General features: G+C 32.8%; 1 protein-coding gene across 6 annotated transcripts; it reads left to right on the plus strand.

The window, feature by feature from the left end:
- Nucleotides 1–292: 292 nt before the first annotated feature.
- Nucleotides 293–8,056, plus strand: LOC112799193 (OVARIAN TUMOR DOMAIN-containing deubiquitinating enzyme 7). Of its 6 annotated transcripts, none has more exons than XM_025841675.3 (12): nt 293–548; nt 1,451–1,557; nt 2,386–2,461; nt 3,748–3,897; nt 4,357–4,418; nt 4,947–5,031; nt 5,113–5,262; nt 5,558–5,675; nt 5,894–6,018; nt 6,131–6,231; nt 6,460–6,724; nt 7,832–8,056. In XM_025841675.3, exons 1-11 carry the CDS (start codon nt 492–494, stop codon nt 6,587–6,589), a joined length of 1,161 nt encoding a protein of 386 aa, XP_025697460.1. In that variant the 5' UTR covers nt 293–491; the 3' UTR covers nt 6,590–6,724; nt 7,832–8,056. The 6 variants fall into 6 exon arrangements, with proteins under 6 accessions (XP_025697460.1, XP_072052145.1, XP_025697462.1 ...); XM_072196044.1 differs by having other exon boundaries at nt 6,131–6,222; XM_025841677.3 differs by having other exon boundaries at nt 6,134–6,231.
- Nucleotides 8,057–16,400: the final 8,344 nt, after the last annotated feature.

Raw genomic sequence — 16,400 nt, forward strand, 5'->3', positions numbered from 1 at the left:
TATTTTTTTAACAAAATAATGGCACCCAAACATGCACATAGTGCCTTAAGATTTCTTCCCTATCTACTTTTCTATGTTATTTTTTTACAATTTCACCTGTTCGTGAATATTTGGAAATCCGCTTTTTCTATTTTTCTTGTCCTGACTTTTGGACATTGTATTTATTTCTCTATTGAGTAAAATACTACAATTATATTTAAAAGAAATTAGTTTAATTTCTTTTGAAAAATAATTAATTAATTTATTTCATTACAAAATATGTTTCTTAAATCCAGCCTCGCTCAGCCCATTTGGATACCCTACTTCATGGCATAAATCAATATAAAACACTGAACTGGTAACAAAGGACCCGACCGTTTACAAAAACAAAAACCCCATAACAATATTTTGTACACATTGCTTAATTACTGGTTCCAGGGTTGGGTCTTGTTCGTACTCGCACCGGCATCCCAAGCAATTTCTGGTTTTTCGATTCTGTACGAGGAGAGGATATGGTTAAGCCAAAACAACAGAGGAAGATATCCCACAAGAAACAACACCACCCGCAAGTAACCGCTATCACCTTCCTCAACTTCTATAAATTTTTTGATTCTTCGTTCTTCTTTCGTGCGTTTGCTGCATCAACCTTAACTGCAAGTTATGCACACTAATCAATTTGTTTTTGGATTTTCTTTTTGTTAATTTATTATTATTATTATTATTATTATTATTATTATTATTATTATTATTATTCGTTTTGGGTTTAGTTTAGTGGTGAGTTCACTGAGTTGCACTGTTGCTTAAAGTAACTAGTTTATGAAACTTGTGCTTCCTAGAGTGTGTGTAAGTGTAACGAATAATTTCAGTTTAGATTTTAGAGTACTTGGAATCAGTGGTTATCTATGTTCTATTTTTTGTAATATAATTAGATAAGATTAGATGAAATTCACATAAAGATGCTGAGATGACATCTATATTCACTTACGATAGTTGGCCACTGATATAGGGGTGCATTTGTTTCTGATTTTCAAAATAGTGATTTTACAACTTGAAATTTTTTTAATAAATTTGTAAGAATGTTGAAAACTGATTTTAATTAGAAGCTACCCTGTTTAGCTTTTACCAAAATCCAAAAAGAAGGAAAAAGCTCAAAAACTGATTTTTATATTTTTTACATTCTGGTTATTTTCTAAATTTATACAAATATGTGAAAAAGTTTTGTCAGAGAAAGTTAAAACAAGCGCATCCATAGTGTCAAGTTTGTATTTGTCAAGATGTGTCAAATCTTTTGGTGCTTAATGACTTTCGAAGGTTAAGCATATACGATGTTATGATGAGAATGTCTGCACGCGCATGGATGCTTTGTTCTTTTGATTAAGTAACCTCCTCAATCAACTTGTTTAAGTAAATAATCCAACTATGATTTTGTAATGCTTCTAAGAATCAATGTGCTGCCATTTTTTTTTAACAGAATAAGAAGCCCGGGAAACCAGCTGATACTTCGCAATTTCGGAGTCAGTTGGATGCACTGGGCCTGCGCATTGTTGACATAACAGCAGATGGTAATTGTTTCTTCAGGTCAGCTTTCTTAGTTGATTTTATCTGTGATTCTCATATATTAAAGAAAAAGTTATTATTAGTTTTCTAATTTTGCGCATCATATAGTTTTAAGCACATTATTGACTAAGGAATGTAAGCTTAATAGGATGAACTAATTAGATGTTAAAAATTATATAAGAGTATTTTAGTAAAAAGTCTTTATAAATAAGCCTTGATTTTGAGTTTCTTTGCTCTTCTGCATATGTCTTAAAGTGAGAAATCAAATAAACTGGAGATGGTACTAGTACAGAAAATAATATAATACCACCCTCATTGTTCTTATGCTAAATCTGAGGTTAGGTTAAGCCTATGAGATTTTGGCATTATCTGCTCTAGTGCTCTTAGCTTTATTGAATTCCACAATGCTTGAAGAGTATCATCACTGGGGCAATTCTTTCCCTTGAGCTAGTTCTTTGGGTGGAATTACACGAAAATGTTAAGATGGTATCATTATTTATATTGGACTACTTGCAGAAGCACATTTCTGTGAACTACTTCAAAATATATAGCCCTGCGTTTGTGGGTGCTTTAGTTCATCCCCCATTGGTTATGCACCAAAAGGGCTTAGAGAGCTTTTATCATTATAAAGGTGATCTTTCTCCCTTGAGTTGACTTTTGGGTGGGAATAAGGCCCACAATTCTAAGAAGATCCTTCCCAGTTACCAACCCCTACTTGGAAAGCCCCTTCCACTTCTTTTTGTTTGTTGATAGGTAGTCTGGTGGCAATTGGTGTTTGCAATCAGATGAATCAATTATGTCCGAGTATATTATTAGTTTTAACCTTTTCACTCTTCTATTCTTGTGCAGAGCCCTTGCTGATCAGTTGGAAGGTAATGAAGAGGGACATCAAAAGTATCGCAGCATGGTGGTGAAACACATAATGGTATGGTGTTTTTGGAAACATTTTTTCTTTGGGTAAAGTATTAAATTGGTCCTCTACGTTTGGGCGTAATTCTGTTTTGGTCTTTAAGATTTAAAGTGTCCTATTTGAATTCAAAAAAGTTTCATTTAGCCTTAATATAGTCCCACCATAAGGTCAAAGTTAAATAATTAACGGAATGTCCTACATGACAGCAGTACAAGAACAATGTTGATAATCTGGAGAACAAGTACAAGCTCCAAAGACACAAAATCAACCGTGGATGTATCAATACATTTATTTATCATTCTCCTTAGTTCTATAGAAATATTTCATTTAAATTGTAAGAAAAACGATAAATAAATGTATTGATGTATCTACGATTGATTTTGTGCCTCTAGAATTTGTACTTATTCTCCAAATTATTGACCTTGTTCTTGTACTGCTGTCATGTAGGACATTTTGTTAATTATTTAACTTTGATCTCACAGTGGGACTACATTGAAGCTAAATGAAACTTTTTTGGATTCAAATAGGACACTTTAAACCTTAAGGACCAAAACAGGATTACGCCTAAACGTAAGGGACCAATTTAGTACTTTACCCCTTTTTCTCTTTATATCCTTCGCGTAATTCTTTAACATCATTAGTCTGAGCTTCAAGTTTATGCACTTATGCAAAAATTTTTATCCACGTGGAACATGCAATTGTTTCTTAGTTCTTACAAAAGGGGAAGGGCTTATCAGCTAATCTGTACACACTAGTAATATCAATTTAGAAAATTGGTACGAGTATTTGAAAGATTATGGAATCAGAACCTGTTGTAGAAACATGTCAATGAACACACTGCATCCGATGGTATTAGAGAGAAAGTTGTTCTAGGCTTGTAGCATCTGTTGTAGAAAAGTATTTAGACTCTATCCTTATGTGGCTTAATTTGTTTGAATAAGGCTTGTAAAAGCTCCAGTAAGGATCATAGATCTGATGGAGTTTCTTTATTAATCTTTTCACTTTTTGATCATTTGATCCTTTTAGCATATCATTCCATGGGATAATGCTTGATTATTGTTCTTGTTGATTATTACAATTGCTTATTTCCCACACAGAATTTGTCAATTTGTTTTCCATCAGTCTTATAATTTATGTTTGTGACTTTACATAAATATTAAGGTTATTAGCTTTATCAGATTCTTGCAAACTGAGTAACATCTTGTATATATATTTGTCTGTGTATGTCTGTTAGTTTCTGTCTTTTAATTTGTACATTGAAACCCTTTAACATAATCTCATTTTGAAGCTGTATTTAACAGGACAATCGGGAAATGTTTGAGCCCTTTATTGAAGATGAAGTCCCCTTTGATGAATATTGCCAGACGATGGAAAATGATGGTACATGGGCTGGACATATGGAATTGCAGGCAGCTTCTCTTGTGTTACATAGTAATATATGCATTCACCGGGTAAGTAATATCGTTGTAAACTAAATAATTGTTTCATTATCTTTGTATTCTAATGTTGTGAACTTGGAATGAAGTTGGTAATTGGTTGGATTTTTCATACCTTTACCTCGATGAAGACTGGGGACTACTTTCAATTATATTTACTTTTATTTTGGTTAGATTATATTCTAACCTTTACGTCAATTATATTTTGGTAAGAAAGGTAATGTAACCAAAATAATCCAATCAATTACCAGTTATATATTTTCACATTAGATTATATTTTGGTTAGAAAGGTAATATAGCCTTTACCTTAATTATATGTTTTCACATTAGATTATATTTCTTCCTTTACACCTTTCTTATATTTGCATGTGTCTAAACTAGACTTAATTCTGTAAAGATTGAAAACACCAATTTCTGCAGATGGTCTAGACTTCACTTATCGAAATTCTCATCCTTAGTGGTTGTTGTATGCAGAACATGTCACCTCGTTGGTACGTAAGAAATTTTGATGATTGTCGAGCTCGTATGATCCATTTGTAAGTACTATAGAGTTTGTGGTTATCTTTTGAACTTATACTGTCTTGTCTTTATTGCTGGATACTAAGAGCATTATAATAATCTTTTTGTCGTGCTAAATCTATGACGTAGACAAGCAATAAATTCTTCATATCCTCAATTTGCTTCCAGCATCTTCATTTCATGATTTGAGACAAATGCTTCTGGTGTTTGATTAGTATCTCCAAGACATTAGAATCGTGTGTGTATGCATGGTGGGTGTTGCAATGGGTTTGGATCCTTTTATGCATTAGTTTGTTTTTATAGATCTTATTGATATGTAGCTGGAGTATTTAGTAACGAATGATTTCATATTAAGTCTATCATGTCATTTATTGTTATTGGAAGACTGCCTCTTGCGACATTGTCCTGTGCACTATATATACATATTTGCCATGTAATTAAAATTTAAATTATGCTTATTGCTTCTATAGGAACTAGTTCAAAATAATTTTGTTGTCTTTTTTCGTGAACATTGATGGTTTTATTCTATATGATTGTTTTTCCAGGTCTTATCATGATGGGGAGCATTATAATAGTGTGAGGTTGAAGGATGATCCTTGTGATGGGCCTGCAAGGTCAATTGTAATTAAGGTTCTTATTGGAATTCTGTTACCTGACTCTCCAATTAATATTAATAGTAGCTATTGCCTGATTAATTCTAGTTTGTTTAAGGCTGATGCTGATCTTTCAGCGACATCACATCAAGCAAAAGTTACGGCTAACAAAGCCCATGCGCAAGCTGGCAGGGAATCATTTCAGCCAGGTTCTATAAAGTTGGTTATGGCTGGAAGCGGATGCGAAAACACTGAAAGAGTGGAACAGGTGATAGCATGTTTGTATGCTCCATTTATGACATAAATAATTAGAACTGGCAATGGGTAGAGTAGGAGAGGGTTTAGATTCCACCCGAACCCTTCCCGCGGGTTTAAAATTTTTCTAAAATTCAACCCTACCCTACCTGAATGGGTTGGGTAGGGTTGGGTTGGATATCCGCGGATAGGGTTAGTGTTGCCAGCCCTTCATAATATGTTGGCTCAGCCTGATCTCTTTCAAGTTGTTATCTTCCCTGGAAAATTACTATTTGGCATATATTTAGGGTATATCTTCCTTGTCCCAGATTCTAGAGCAGGTAAACGGAGACATCGATGCTGCAATAGAGTTCCTAATTGCAGAACAAGGAGAAGAAGAGTGGTCTACAAAGTGTGATTCCTCTCCTATTCAGGCTGATGCCTATGGTAATGCCTAGTCCATGTGCTTCACCTTTTCTATAACCGAGGACAAACGTACAAATTTCCTGTTTAGATTTTTCTTTTATCTCTAAAACTTATACTGGTAGAGTTAATGCATCTTCGTGTTTATTCATTGCTATTTAGTTTAAACAGTTCAATTAGTAGAAAAGAACAACACTTTTGACTTTGTGCTAATACTTGCCCCAAATTCAAAACATATACAGGTCATGATAAAAATGAGAATAGTGAACAACAAAAAGATAATATAGTAGAGAACAGCATAAATGCCGAATCAAGTAAAAGCTCCAGGAAGACCAATGAACGTAGCACATCTCAACAAAACGACAAGGTATTCTTTGTCTACTTTCTCTGCCAGTGTGTCTGCATGCGCCGTGCTTGTGTCTCTTATTCTTTGATCTCTTTTGACAATCTTGTTGCCACTTCTTTCCGAATGTTAACAGCAGAAGATTTCTAGAAACAAAATGTGCCCATGTGGTTCAAAAAAGAAATACAAAGCTTGTTGTGGAACAACCTTGGCTAGACAATCTGCACGGTTTGTGGTGTATGCATCTTTTTTACTCCCTTTTTTTGTGCTCCTGTTTCTGTTTCAAAATTTCGATCATGTCTGCAGTGTGCTTAGAAATTTTTATTAGGGTGCTCATGTGATGTTCCTTGAATTTAAATTTGTTGATATGGTTTTAATTTTTTACTGCTATAAGAATGCGATCAACATGAGTTATGCATAGCAGATGATTATAATGTGGTACAAAAACTTCAATTGTTGTGTCAGTAACCAAGCAGCCGAAACTAGGAGGAGCAAAAGAGACAGCAAGCAGGGAAAGAAAGGGGTTTCATCAAAAGCGGATGTGTCCGGTGACTATGATTCGGTGACACCCGACATGGGCGCACTTTGTATTTGAGTTCATTATAAATGTAAGACTCATATTGTGGAATACACCACCTCTTCATTGCTTCAAGATAATGGTTCGCGAGTTCTTGTCCGCTCCAGGTGTGGCTAATTTCTTGTTCCCCCTGAGGATTAAAAACTACATCAGGTAAGTGAGTTTTTCATTGTATGCTATGCTGATTTACACTGAGAACTCTGCCATTTATGTTACGAGTTCTGGTATAGTGTGTTCCCTAAAAAGAGTTACTTTAGAAGTTTTTTTTTTTTTTTTTTTTAAAAAAAGGAGGAGGAGGAGGGGGGGGGGGGGAGGAGAGAGGAGAAATTCTTTGTAAATGATCATTTTAAGTAATTGTTTTCCGAAATTTGGTTAGCTTGATTATCAAGTTAATAGTCAGATTTATAAAATTCATCAGGCATAGAGTTATTATTTGATGATATAAGCTAATTTGATTTAGGCTTGTTTAGTAAAACTTGTACTTTTTGCAGATAGCTTATCAAAATTAACTTTTGAAAAATAGCTTTCTAAAAGTTGTAGCATCTGTTTTTGGCAAATCAAATGTAAAATGGTTTTCAGTAAACACAAATAACAACAATTGTATTTGGTGAATTTAAAATTACCATAATACACATAAATAGGGGGCAATTTTTATCGTCAATGGAATTTGACATCAATTTAATTAAAGATAAATCTGAATTATTAATATATGATATTATATTAGATTTTTTAATTTTTATAAATATAAGTTACTTTTGACTGCCCTTAACTTTCCTAAGCTACAAATACAAACAAATGATATGTTTGATTTATAAAGCACAAAACGAGGTGCTTATGTTTCTGCAAAACACAAACACCACTCCAACCTCTGGTGTAATCAGATCCCTCGTTTATGATTATTTATTATTATTATTATTATTATTATTATTATTATTATTATTATTATGGTACTTTCTGTACTGAGAGTTTGAATGCGTCCTTTATAAACTTTTACTAGTAGGGTTTACTCTGAAGTCACTCCAGATTATGAGAAACAATGTTTGTACTTGTCACTGCTTTTGTATACCTTTTTTTCATGTTATAAAAGACAAATTTTTACTTTTACTTTTTTATCAATTACTTTTAACACATTTGATAATATACAAAAGAGGTGTACTGTGTAAACAAAGGTGGTCCATATAATATTTTTTATTAAATATTAGCAACACAAAATATATAGTTTTCATGACGTGTAATTTTTTCTTTTCCTTTTGTAAATAGGTTCCTTTTGACACAGGCTAGTTTTGGACAGAAGGATGGACAATAGGTGGAATATTGTTATAAAAGCATTATTTTCGTGTAATGGAACAACATGGATGTTTTTATCAATTTTATATTGTAATATCTTGTGTGAGAATCAGTTTGGCCTAAAATATAAGGGTAACGAAAATGATTGATAATGATTTATACTAATAAAGTTACAAAATTGTTGGAAGACAACGAAAATCAGTCTAAAATTACTATATTTTGTATTTATTAATTACTGCTGTAATAAATGGGTAATATTAAATGTAATAAATATATCATTATAAATATTATATATATAAAATTATAAATGTGAAATTAAATAAGATAATTTAAATTATTGTCGTTTTAATATCATTGTAAAGTTAATAGCTCAGGCTGAGAAGGGTTTTTTTTTCTGTTGTGATAAGGTTGATTATGTGAATGAACTTAACGTTGAAAATATAACATTTTGTATAGGTATAAATAGGAGGTTAAACTTTCATTAATAATACATAATAGTAATAATAAAATTACTCTCTCCTTTTTATATTGTTTCTTCCTTTTTTTACAAATAAGTCGTTACATATATTAGTAAATATATATAAACTATATTATATTAAGATAATTATATTAAAGAATATTAATATTAAAGTTATCTATTTACGTTTCTTTATTTTATATCTATTTTCTGTCTTATTTATTTATTTTATAACGCGTTATCAGCACAAGATTTTGACTAAAATTTTAGCAAGATTCAGGTAATAAATTTTTATTATGTCAAAGTTCTCTCATCTTGAATTAATGTTCTTGATATATTTGGAAACAACTAGTTATTATAGATACTAGATGTTGAAATCCATCTTAATTTAATGGATTTTGGAGATACTATTACGGTTGAAAATAATGCATCTTAGAAGGATAAAGTCAAAGTCATGATTTTCCTTCAATGTCATCTTGACGAAGAATTAAAAAATAAATATATCACATTAAAAGATCCTGCAAATTTGTGAAAAAATCTTAAAGGAATGTATAATCATCAAAAGACAGTGATACTTTTTCAAACTCGATATGAATGGAGGCACTTGCATCTACAGGATTTTAAATTTATAAGTAAATATAATTCAACAATGTTTCGATTCACCTCACGAATGAAATTATGTGGGGAAAAGATAACTGATAATGATATGTTAGAGAAAACTTTCTCGACTTTCCATGTTTCGAATGTGCTCCTGCAGCAATATCGAGAAAAAATATTTAAAAAATATTTTGAGTTAATTTCTTGCCTTTTTATTGCTGAACGCAACAATGAGTTGCTTTTAAAAAAAATCATAAAACGCACCCAGCTGGCACCGCCCCATTTTCTGAAGCAAATGCGGTAAATCATAACCCCAAAAATGGTAAATTGCAAAGTTTTGGCAACAAGAAAAATTATGAGAAGGAAGAAAAATTATGAGAAGGAAGAAAGGATCTCACTAGAAGTGGGATAAAGAAAGAAACAATGAGAAAAATAAATCAACAGAGGATAAATATTTCTGTTGTCTCGCGTACCTATCGTACCCTAAGGCACCTAGCCGATTTTTATCAAGCATCTTTGAAAAATGATGACAAAGAAAATGAGACGAATTTTGTTTTAAATGATGCTGAAAATTATACTACTCATTATGAAGTATCTGATTTCTTTGAGGATTCAAGGAAATATTGGTCATTTGATCAATGATGGAATAGTTTAATATATGGATTTGTTAGGTACTCATGTAAATAAATAATGTAAAAATTTTTTTGTTTAGTTTTATTTTCTATGCATTTGAATTTCAAGTACAATGTATATAAATAATGTTTAATAAAATATTTATGAATTTCAAAATTACTGAATCTGCCAAGATAATAATAATAAAATTTTTAGTATATACCATATTTCTTAAAAAAATATTTTCAATCAAGAAAATAATTTTACTGCGCAAATATTTCTATTCATTTTATTATTATCTGTCTTTAAAGAAAATGACAAGGACATATAGTGAAGATGTTTGCCTTGCGGATGGTGTAAGTTCGCACACCATTCTCAAAAGTAATATATATTTTACTTATCTTGTGCCAAAAAAAGAATATGTTAATACCATTATTGGCTCAGGCAACGTGATAGAAGGCTCTGGAAGAGCTATAATTTTGTTTTTTGGAGGAACAAAATTCATAATAAATAATGCACTATTATCTACTAAGTCTCTAAGGAACTTGTTGAGTTTTAAAGATATTCGCCAAAATGGATATCATGTTGAAACAATGAATGAGGAAAATCATGAGTACTTATGTATCACAACTCATGATTCAAATAAAAAGATTATATTAGAAAAGTTACTCCCACTTTCATATGGGTTATATTATACCAAAGTTAGTGTAATTGAATCACATGTCATTGTAAACCAGAAGGTTACTAACCCAAATAAATTCATAATTTGGCATGATCGATTGGGTCATCCGGGAACAACCATGATGTGGGGAATTATTGAAAATTTCCATGGACATTCACTAAAGAACAAGAGATTCTTAAATCTAGTGAATTTTATTGTGCTGTATCTTCTCAAGGAAAGTTAATTTTAAGGCCATCACCAGTAAAGATTGGATTTGAGTCCCCTGAATTCCTGGAAAGGATTCAAGGCGATATATGTGGACCTATTCATCCACCATGTGGATCTTTTAGATATTTTATAGTTCTAATAGACGCATCTTCGAGATGGTCACATGTGTGCTTATTGTCTTCTTGCAACCTGGCATTTGTGAGATTACTTGCTCAAATTATTCGATTAAAAGCACAGTTTTCAGAAAATCAAATCAAAGCATTTCGTCTTGATAATGCTGGTAAATTCACTTCCCAAGCCTTTGATGCTTATTGTATGGCTAACGGAGTAAGCGTTGAACATCCAGTAGCTCATATTCACACACAAAATGGGTTAGCAGAATCACTTATTAAACGCCTCCAATTAATTGCTAGACCTTTACTTATGAGAACAAATCTCCCAATCTCAGCTTGGGGTCATGCTATTTTACATGCCGCAGCACTTATTCGTTTGAGGTCAACAAGTTACCATCAGTTCTTTCCTATGAAATTAGCTTTTGGCCAGCAGTCAAATGTTTTTCATTTAAAAATATCCGGGTGTGCGATATATGTTCCCATTGTACTACCATCTCACACCAAAATGGGACTCCAAAAAAAATTGGGGATATATGTTAGATATAATTCTCACTCTATAGTGAGGTATTTTGAAATACAAAATAGAGATGTATTTAAAGCCCGATTTACAGATTGTCATTTTGATAAATCAAAATTTTCAACATTAGGGGGAGAGAATAAGCTTCCTGAAAGGAACTTAATTGGAATGCATCATCCTTAATGCATTTAGATCCTCGATCAGGGCAATGTGAACTAGAAGTTCAAAAGATTATATATTTGTAAAGAATAGAAAATGAATTGCCTGATACATTTTTTATACAAAAGGATAACTAAATCCTATATACCAGATGAAAATTCTCCAATTCGAATTGATGTCCTTGTCGGACAAATAGCCACCGAAACAAATTCACGTTAGAAGCATGGTAGGCTTGTCGGTTCCAAAGACAAAAATTCTCAAAAAAGAAAAGAGGTAAATTCTATTCTATTGAAAAAGACATAGTAAAGACACTTGCATTTGGCTAAAATTCTGATATAGTTTTGATGCCAAAAGACGTTCAGGTACCTGAAAATTATGAAAATGACAAGATCTCAATAAATTATGTCTTTATAGAAGAAAAATGGGACCGAAATAAGACAATTGTCAATGAAATATTTGCATATAATGTGCCATTAAATATCATGCATGAAAGTAAGGATCTTGAGCCAAGAATAGTCGAAGAATGTCGATAAAGAAATTATTGGCCAACATGGGAAGAAGCTATGAAGGCTGAGTTAGACTCACTTGCAAAACGTGAAGTCTTTGGACCTGTAGTCAATACACCAGAAGATGTAAAACCTGTTGGATACAGGTAGGTATTTTTGAGAAAACGAAATAAGAAAAATGAAGTTGTACGCTACAAAGCTTGACTTGTGGCACAAGATTTTTCACAAAGGCCTGGTATAGATTATGAAGAAATATATTTCCTTGTAGTGGATGCAATAACATTGCGTTATTTGGTCAGTTTATCCATATACCATAAACTACGTATGCATTTAATGGATGCAGTAACAACCTATTTATATGGATCATTAGATCGTGATATCTATATGAAAGTCCCTGAAGGACTAAAGATATCTAAATCATCCAATGAATATTCGCAGGGTGTATACTCAGTCAAATTGCAAAGATCTTTATATGGTCTAAAGCAATCTGGACGAATGTGGTATAATTGTCTTACTAAGTATCTTGCCAAAAACGAATTCAAGAATGATGATATCTGTCCATATGCTTTTATAAAGAAATCTGCATCTGGATTCATTATAACTGTTGTGTATGTTGATGATTTAAATATCATTAGAACCCCTGAAGAGATTCTAATAATTATAAAAGCTCTAAAACAAAAGTTTGAGATGAAAGATCTTGGAAAGACTAAATTTTGTCTCGACCTGCAAACCGAGCATACAAAAAATGGGATCTTTATTCATCAAATAACATACACAGAAAAGATCTTGAAGAGATTTTATATGGATAAGTCACATCCATTAAGTACCCCAATGCTCATAAGGTCTTTAAATGTGAAAAAGGATCAATTCCATTCTAAAGAAGAAAATGAAGATATCCTTGGCCCTGAAGTACCATATCTTAGTGCCATTGGAGAACTAATGTATCTTGCTAATAATACACGACTTGATATATCATTTGCTGTGAATTTATTAGCAAGATATAGTTCCTCTCCAACCAGAAGACATTGGAATGGAATCAAATAAATCTTTTGATATCTTCATGGAACAGTTGATATGAGATTGTTTTATCCATATGAATTCAAGTCACAACTAGTTGGCTATGCAGATGCAGGATACTTGTTTGATCCACACAAAGAGAGATCTCAAACAGGATACTTATTCACATATGGCGATACAACTATATCATGGAAGTCCACGAAACAGACGATAGCAGCAACCTCCTCTAATGATGCTGAAATACTAGCGATACATGAAGCAAGTCGCGAGTGTTTTTGGCTCAGGAGTTTGATCCAATATATTCTGTCATCATGTGGACTAACTGACCATAAGATAGTTGCAACTGTCTTGTTTGAAGACAATATAGCATGCATTGGTCAACTTAAGGGTGGATACATCAAAGGTGACAAAACAAAACATATTTCTCCCAAATTCTTCTTCACTCATGATCTTCAAAATCAAGGAACAATTGATGTCCAACAGATCCGCTCAAGCGATAATCTGGAAGATTTATTTACTAAGTCACTTCCAAAATCCTCCTTTGAAAAATTGGTACATCAGATTGGGATGCGATGATTTCGAGATATTAAACGATGTCGACAATAGGGGAAGACTGTACTCTTTTTCCCTTGGTCAGGTTTTTTTCCCATTGGGCTTTTCTTGACAAGGTTTTTAATGAAGCAATCCCTATCACAAAGGATTTTGTACTCTTTTTCCTTCACTAAAGTTTTTTCCCATTGGGTTTTTCTTTAGTAAGGTTTTAACAAGGTATAATCCTAAATGGACATCCAAGGGGGAGTGTTGTGATAAGGTTGATTATGTGGATGTCTATTCTCAAGAGAGAATGAATTTAATAACGTTGAAAATATAACATTTTCTATGTGTATAAATAGGAGGTTAAGCCTCCGTTAATAACATACAATAGTAATAATAAGATCCTCTCTCCTTCTTCATATACTGTTCCTCTCTCTCTTTTATAAATAAGTTGCTACATATATATATATATATATATATATATATATATATATATATATATATATATAAACCATCTTTATTATATTGAGATAATGATATTGGTGAATATTAATACTAAAGCTATCTATTTATGCTTCTTTATTTTATATCTATTTTCTCTTCCTTATTTATTTATTTTACAACACTTTATGCATTTAACTTATTTGGCATGGTTTTGAGAATTCAATTGAATTAACAGTTCAATCTAGTTAATTGAGAATCAATTAGCAAACCATTCAAAGAATAAGTTAATTAGTCAAATTAGTGTGACGTTTTAGTAGTTACGTTAACAATTGAACTTGAAGTGAGAACTGGGTGCATGAAAATTAGTTTATGCATTGGTGCAGAAACTGTGACCAGAGAGAAAAGAGAATAGAACTTTATTCACTGAGTTAGAGTATTGTTCACATTTTTAAACTGAGATACAACACTACTTACATATAGAGGATACATGTACTAGCAGTGTAATAGGTACCAATCAGGGAAGCAGAAACAGAAAAATAACGCAATAATAGAATTGAAAGGTTAGTTTAATTCTATAACTTTCTATTTAAACTCAATCATAGCCACCGTCAAACTTAGTAGTGGGTTGAAGAACCACTCTAAATTTGTCTCTGAACTTGTGGAATAAGGGTGCTAAAAGTGGTTCAATGAAAATGTCACCAATTTGATCTATGGAGGGTATATGAAGGACATAAAGCTCTTTTTAATTCACCATTTCCTTGAGACAGTGCAGGTCAATTTCCATATGTTTGCATCTTGTATGAATTATTGGATTAGTAGCCAACGAACAAGCGCTTTGATTATGACAGTATATTGTTGGTGTTATTGGTTGTTGAACTCTAAGTTCCTTTAAGAGTTGCTGGATAGATATCAATTCTGACTGAGTTGCTGACATGCTCCTGTATTCTACTGCGGCTAACCTTGGCTTGCTTATTTCTTCTCCATGACACAAGATTGCTTCCTAAGTATACACAGTAGCCAGTGATTGATTTTCTATCTTCCAAATCCCCTTCCTAATCCGAATCTGTAAAAGCAAGCAATTTGGAATTAGTACATTTCTGAAATTGAATGCCTGCTGATACTATACCTGCCATATATCTTAGAATTTGTTTCACAGCCTTCCAATGTTCAATTGTTGGTGCATGCATATATTGAGAGACTTTGTTGATCGATAAAGTAAGGTCTGGTCTAGAAATAGTCAAGTATTGCAGAGATCCCACGATTTCTCTATACTGGGTTGGATTTTGAAAATGATTAGCACCATTGGATGTGAGTTTAAGAGTCGAAACCATTGGGGTTGGGATTGAATTTGCAGCTTCCATCTTAGCTTTTTGGAGCAGGTCTCTAGCATACTTTTTTTGAGAGACTATAATAGATCCATATGTTAGATACAAAAATTATAACCCTAGAAAGTAGCTAAGTTTACCAAGATCTTTTAGTAGAAAGATATTATTTAAATAAAAAATTAGTTTAGCTACTTTATCACTGTCACTACCATGACAACAATATCATTTACATATGCCAAAAGAAAGGTTGTGAAAGTAGGAGTGTGTTTCATAAAAAGGAAAATATCACTTTTGGTCCTAGAAAATTTGAATTTTTGATAGAGTTGCAGTCAATGTATTGAACCAAGCTCGTGGACCTTACTTCAAACCATAGATTGCTTTATTTAGTTTCCAAACCTATGATGTGTTACCAACTGGATAACCTACTGGTGAAGACATGTATACCTCTTCCTTAAGAATGCCATTAAGGAAGGCATTATCAAAATCGAACTGCCTTAAGGTCCATCCAAGAGATAAAGCAATAGTAAGTACAATCCTTACTGTAATTGATCTCACCATTGGACTGTATATCTGACCATAATTGATGTCTTCAACCTGCAAAAAACTCTTGGTGTAAACCCTGCTAAAATTGGTAAATAATTAGTTAATAAATCAAATTTTAACTAGGAAAATTGAAAAGGCAAAACTAACATCAAAATAAGATAGAGCTCTTCGAAACGAGAAATTTGATACCGATTTCAAAAAATTTTGGCCCAAAATTGGACTGGATGGACCAACTGGTTAAATTGGACCCAAACCGGGCCCGTGGGCCCAACCGGCCTAGTATATAAATGAGCTACAGCTCATTTTCTTCTCCGAGAACACAACAGAAGCAGTCCAAACGCAGTGAGAAGAAGGGAAGGGTAGGAAACCCTTGTTTCAATTTCCAAACGCCATAACTTTCCAATTCTGGCTCCGATCGCCGCATCGTTCGCGGCCACGCGTCTAGCACGTCAAGCTCTACACTTCTATCGGATCAATTTCACTGTTAAGCTTCATTGTTGTTTTAGAATCTCTACTTCCCTTTGGTGAAATTGAAATCCTATAGTGAAATCTTGCCCAATTTGGTGTTCTAGGTTCGAGTTAGCTTCCGGAACTTGTTGGGCTCGAGTTACTACGTATATGAGTGTGGTAAGGATCACTTAAACTCTAGCTAATTTTGAATTCTTGATGAAAAATCTGAATATGGATATGAATGTGAATTAGGGGCGAATAGAGACATATATAGGCATTGGAATTGAAGAGTGAATATTTGGAGGCTTATTGGTGATCAAGGCTTGGTTTGTGGCTGGTTTATTTGAGCTTGGAGGGACTGTGTTTTTGCTTGTGAGGC

This window comes from Arachis hypogaea, chromosome 1, assembly GCF_003086295.3.
Source record: "Arachis hypogaea cultivar Tifrunner chromosome 1, arahy.Tifrunner.gnm2.J5K5, whole genome shotgun sequence".
NCBI classification, from domain to species: Eukaryota; Viridiplantae; Streptophyta; class Magnoliopsida; order Fabales; family Fabaceae; genus Arachis; species Arachis hypogaea.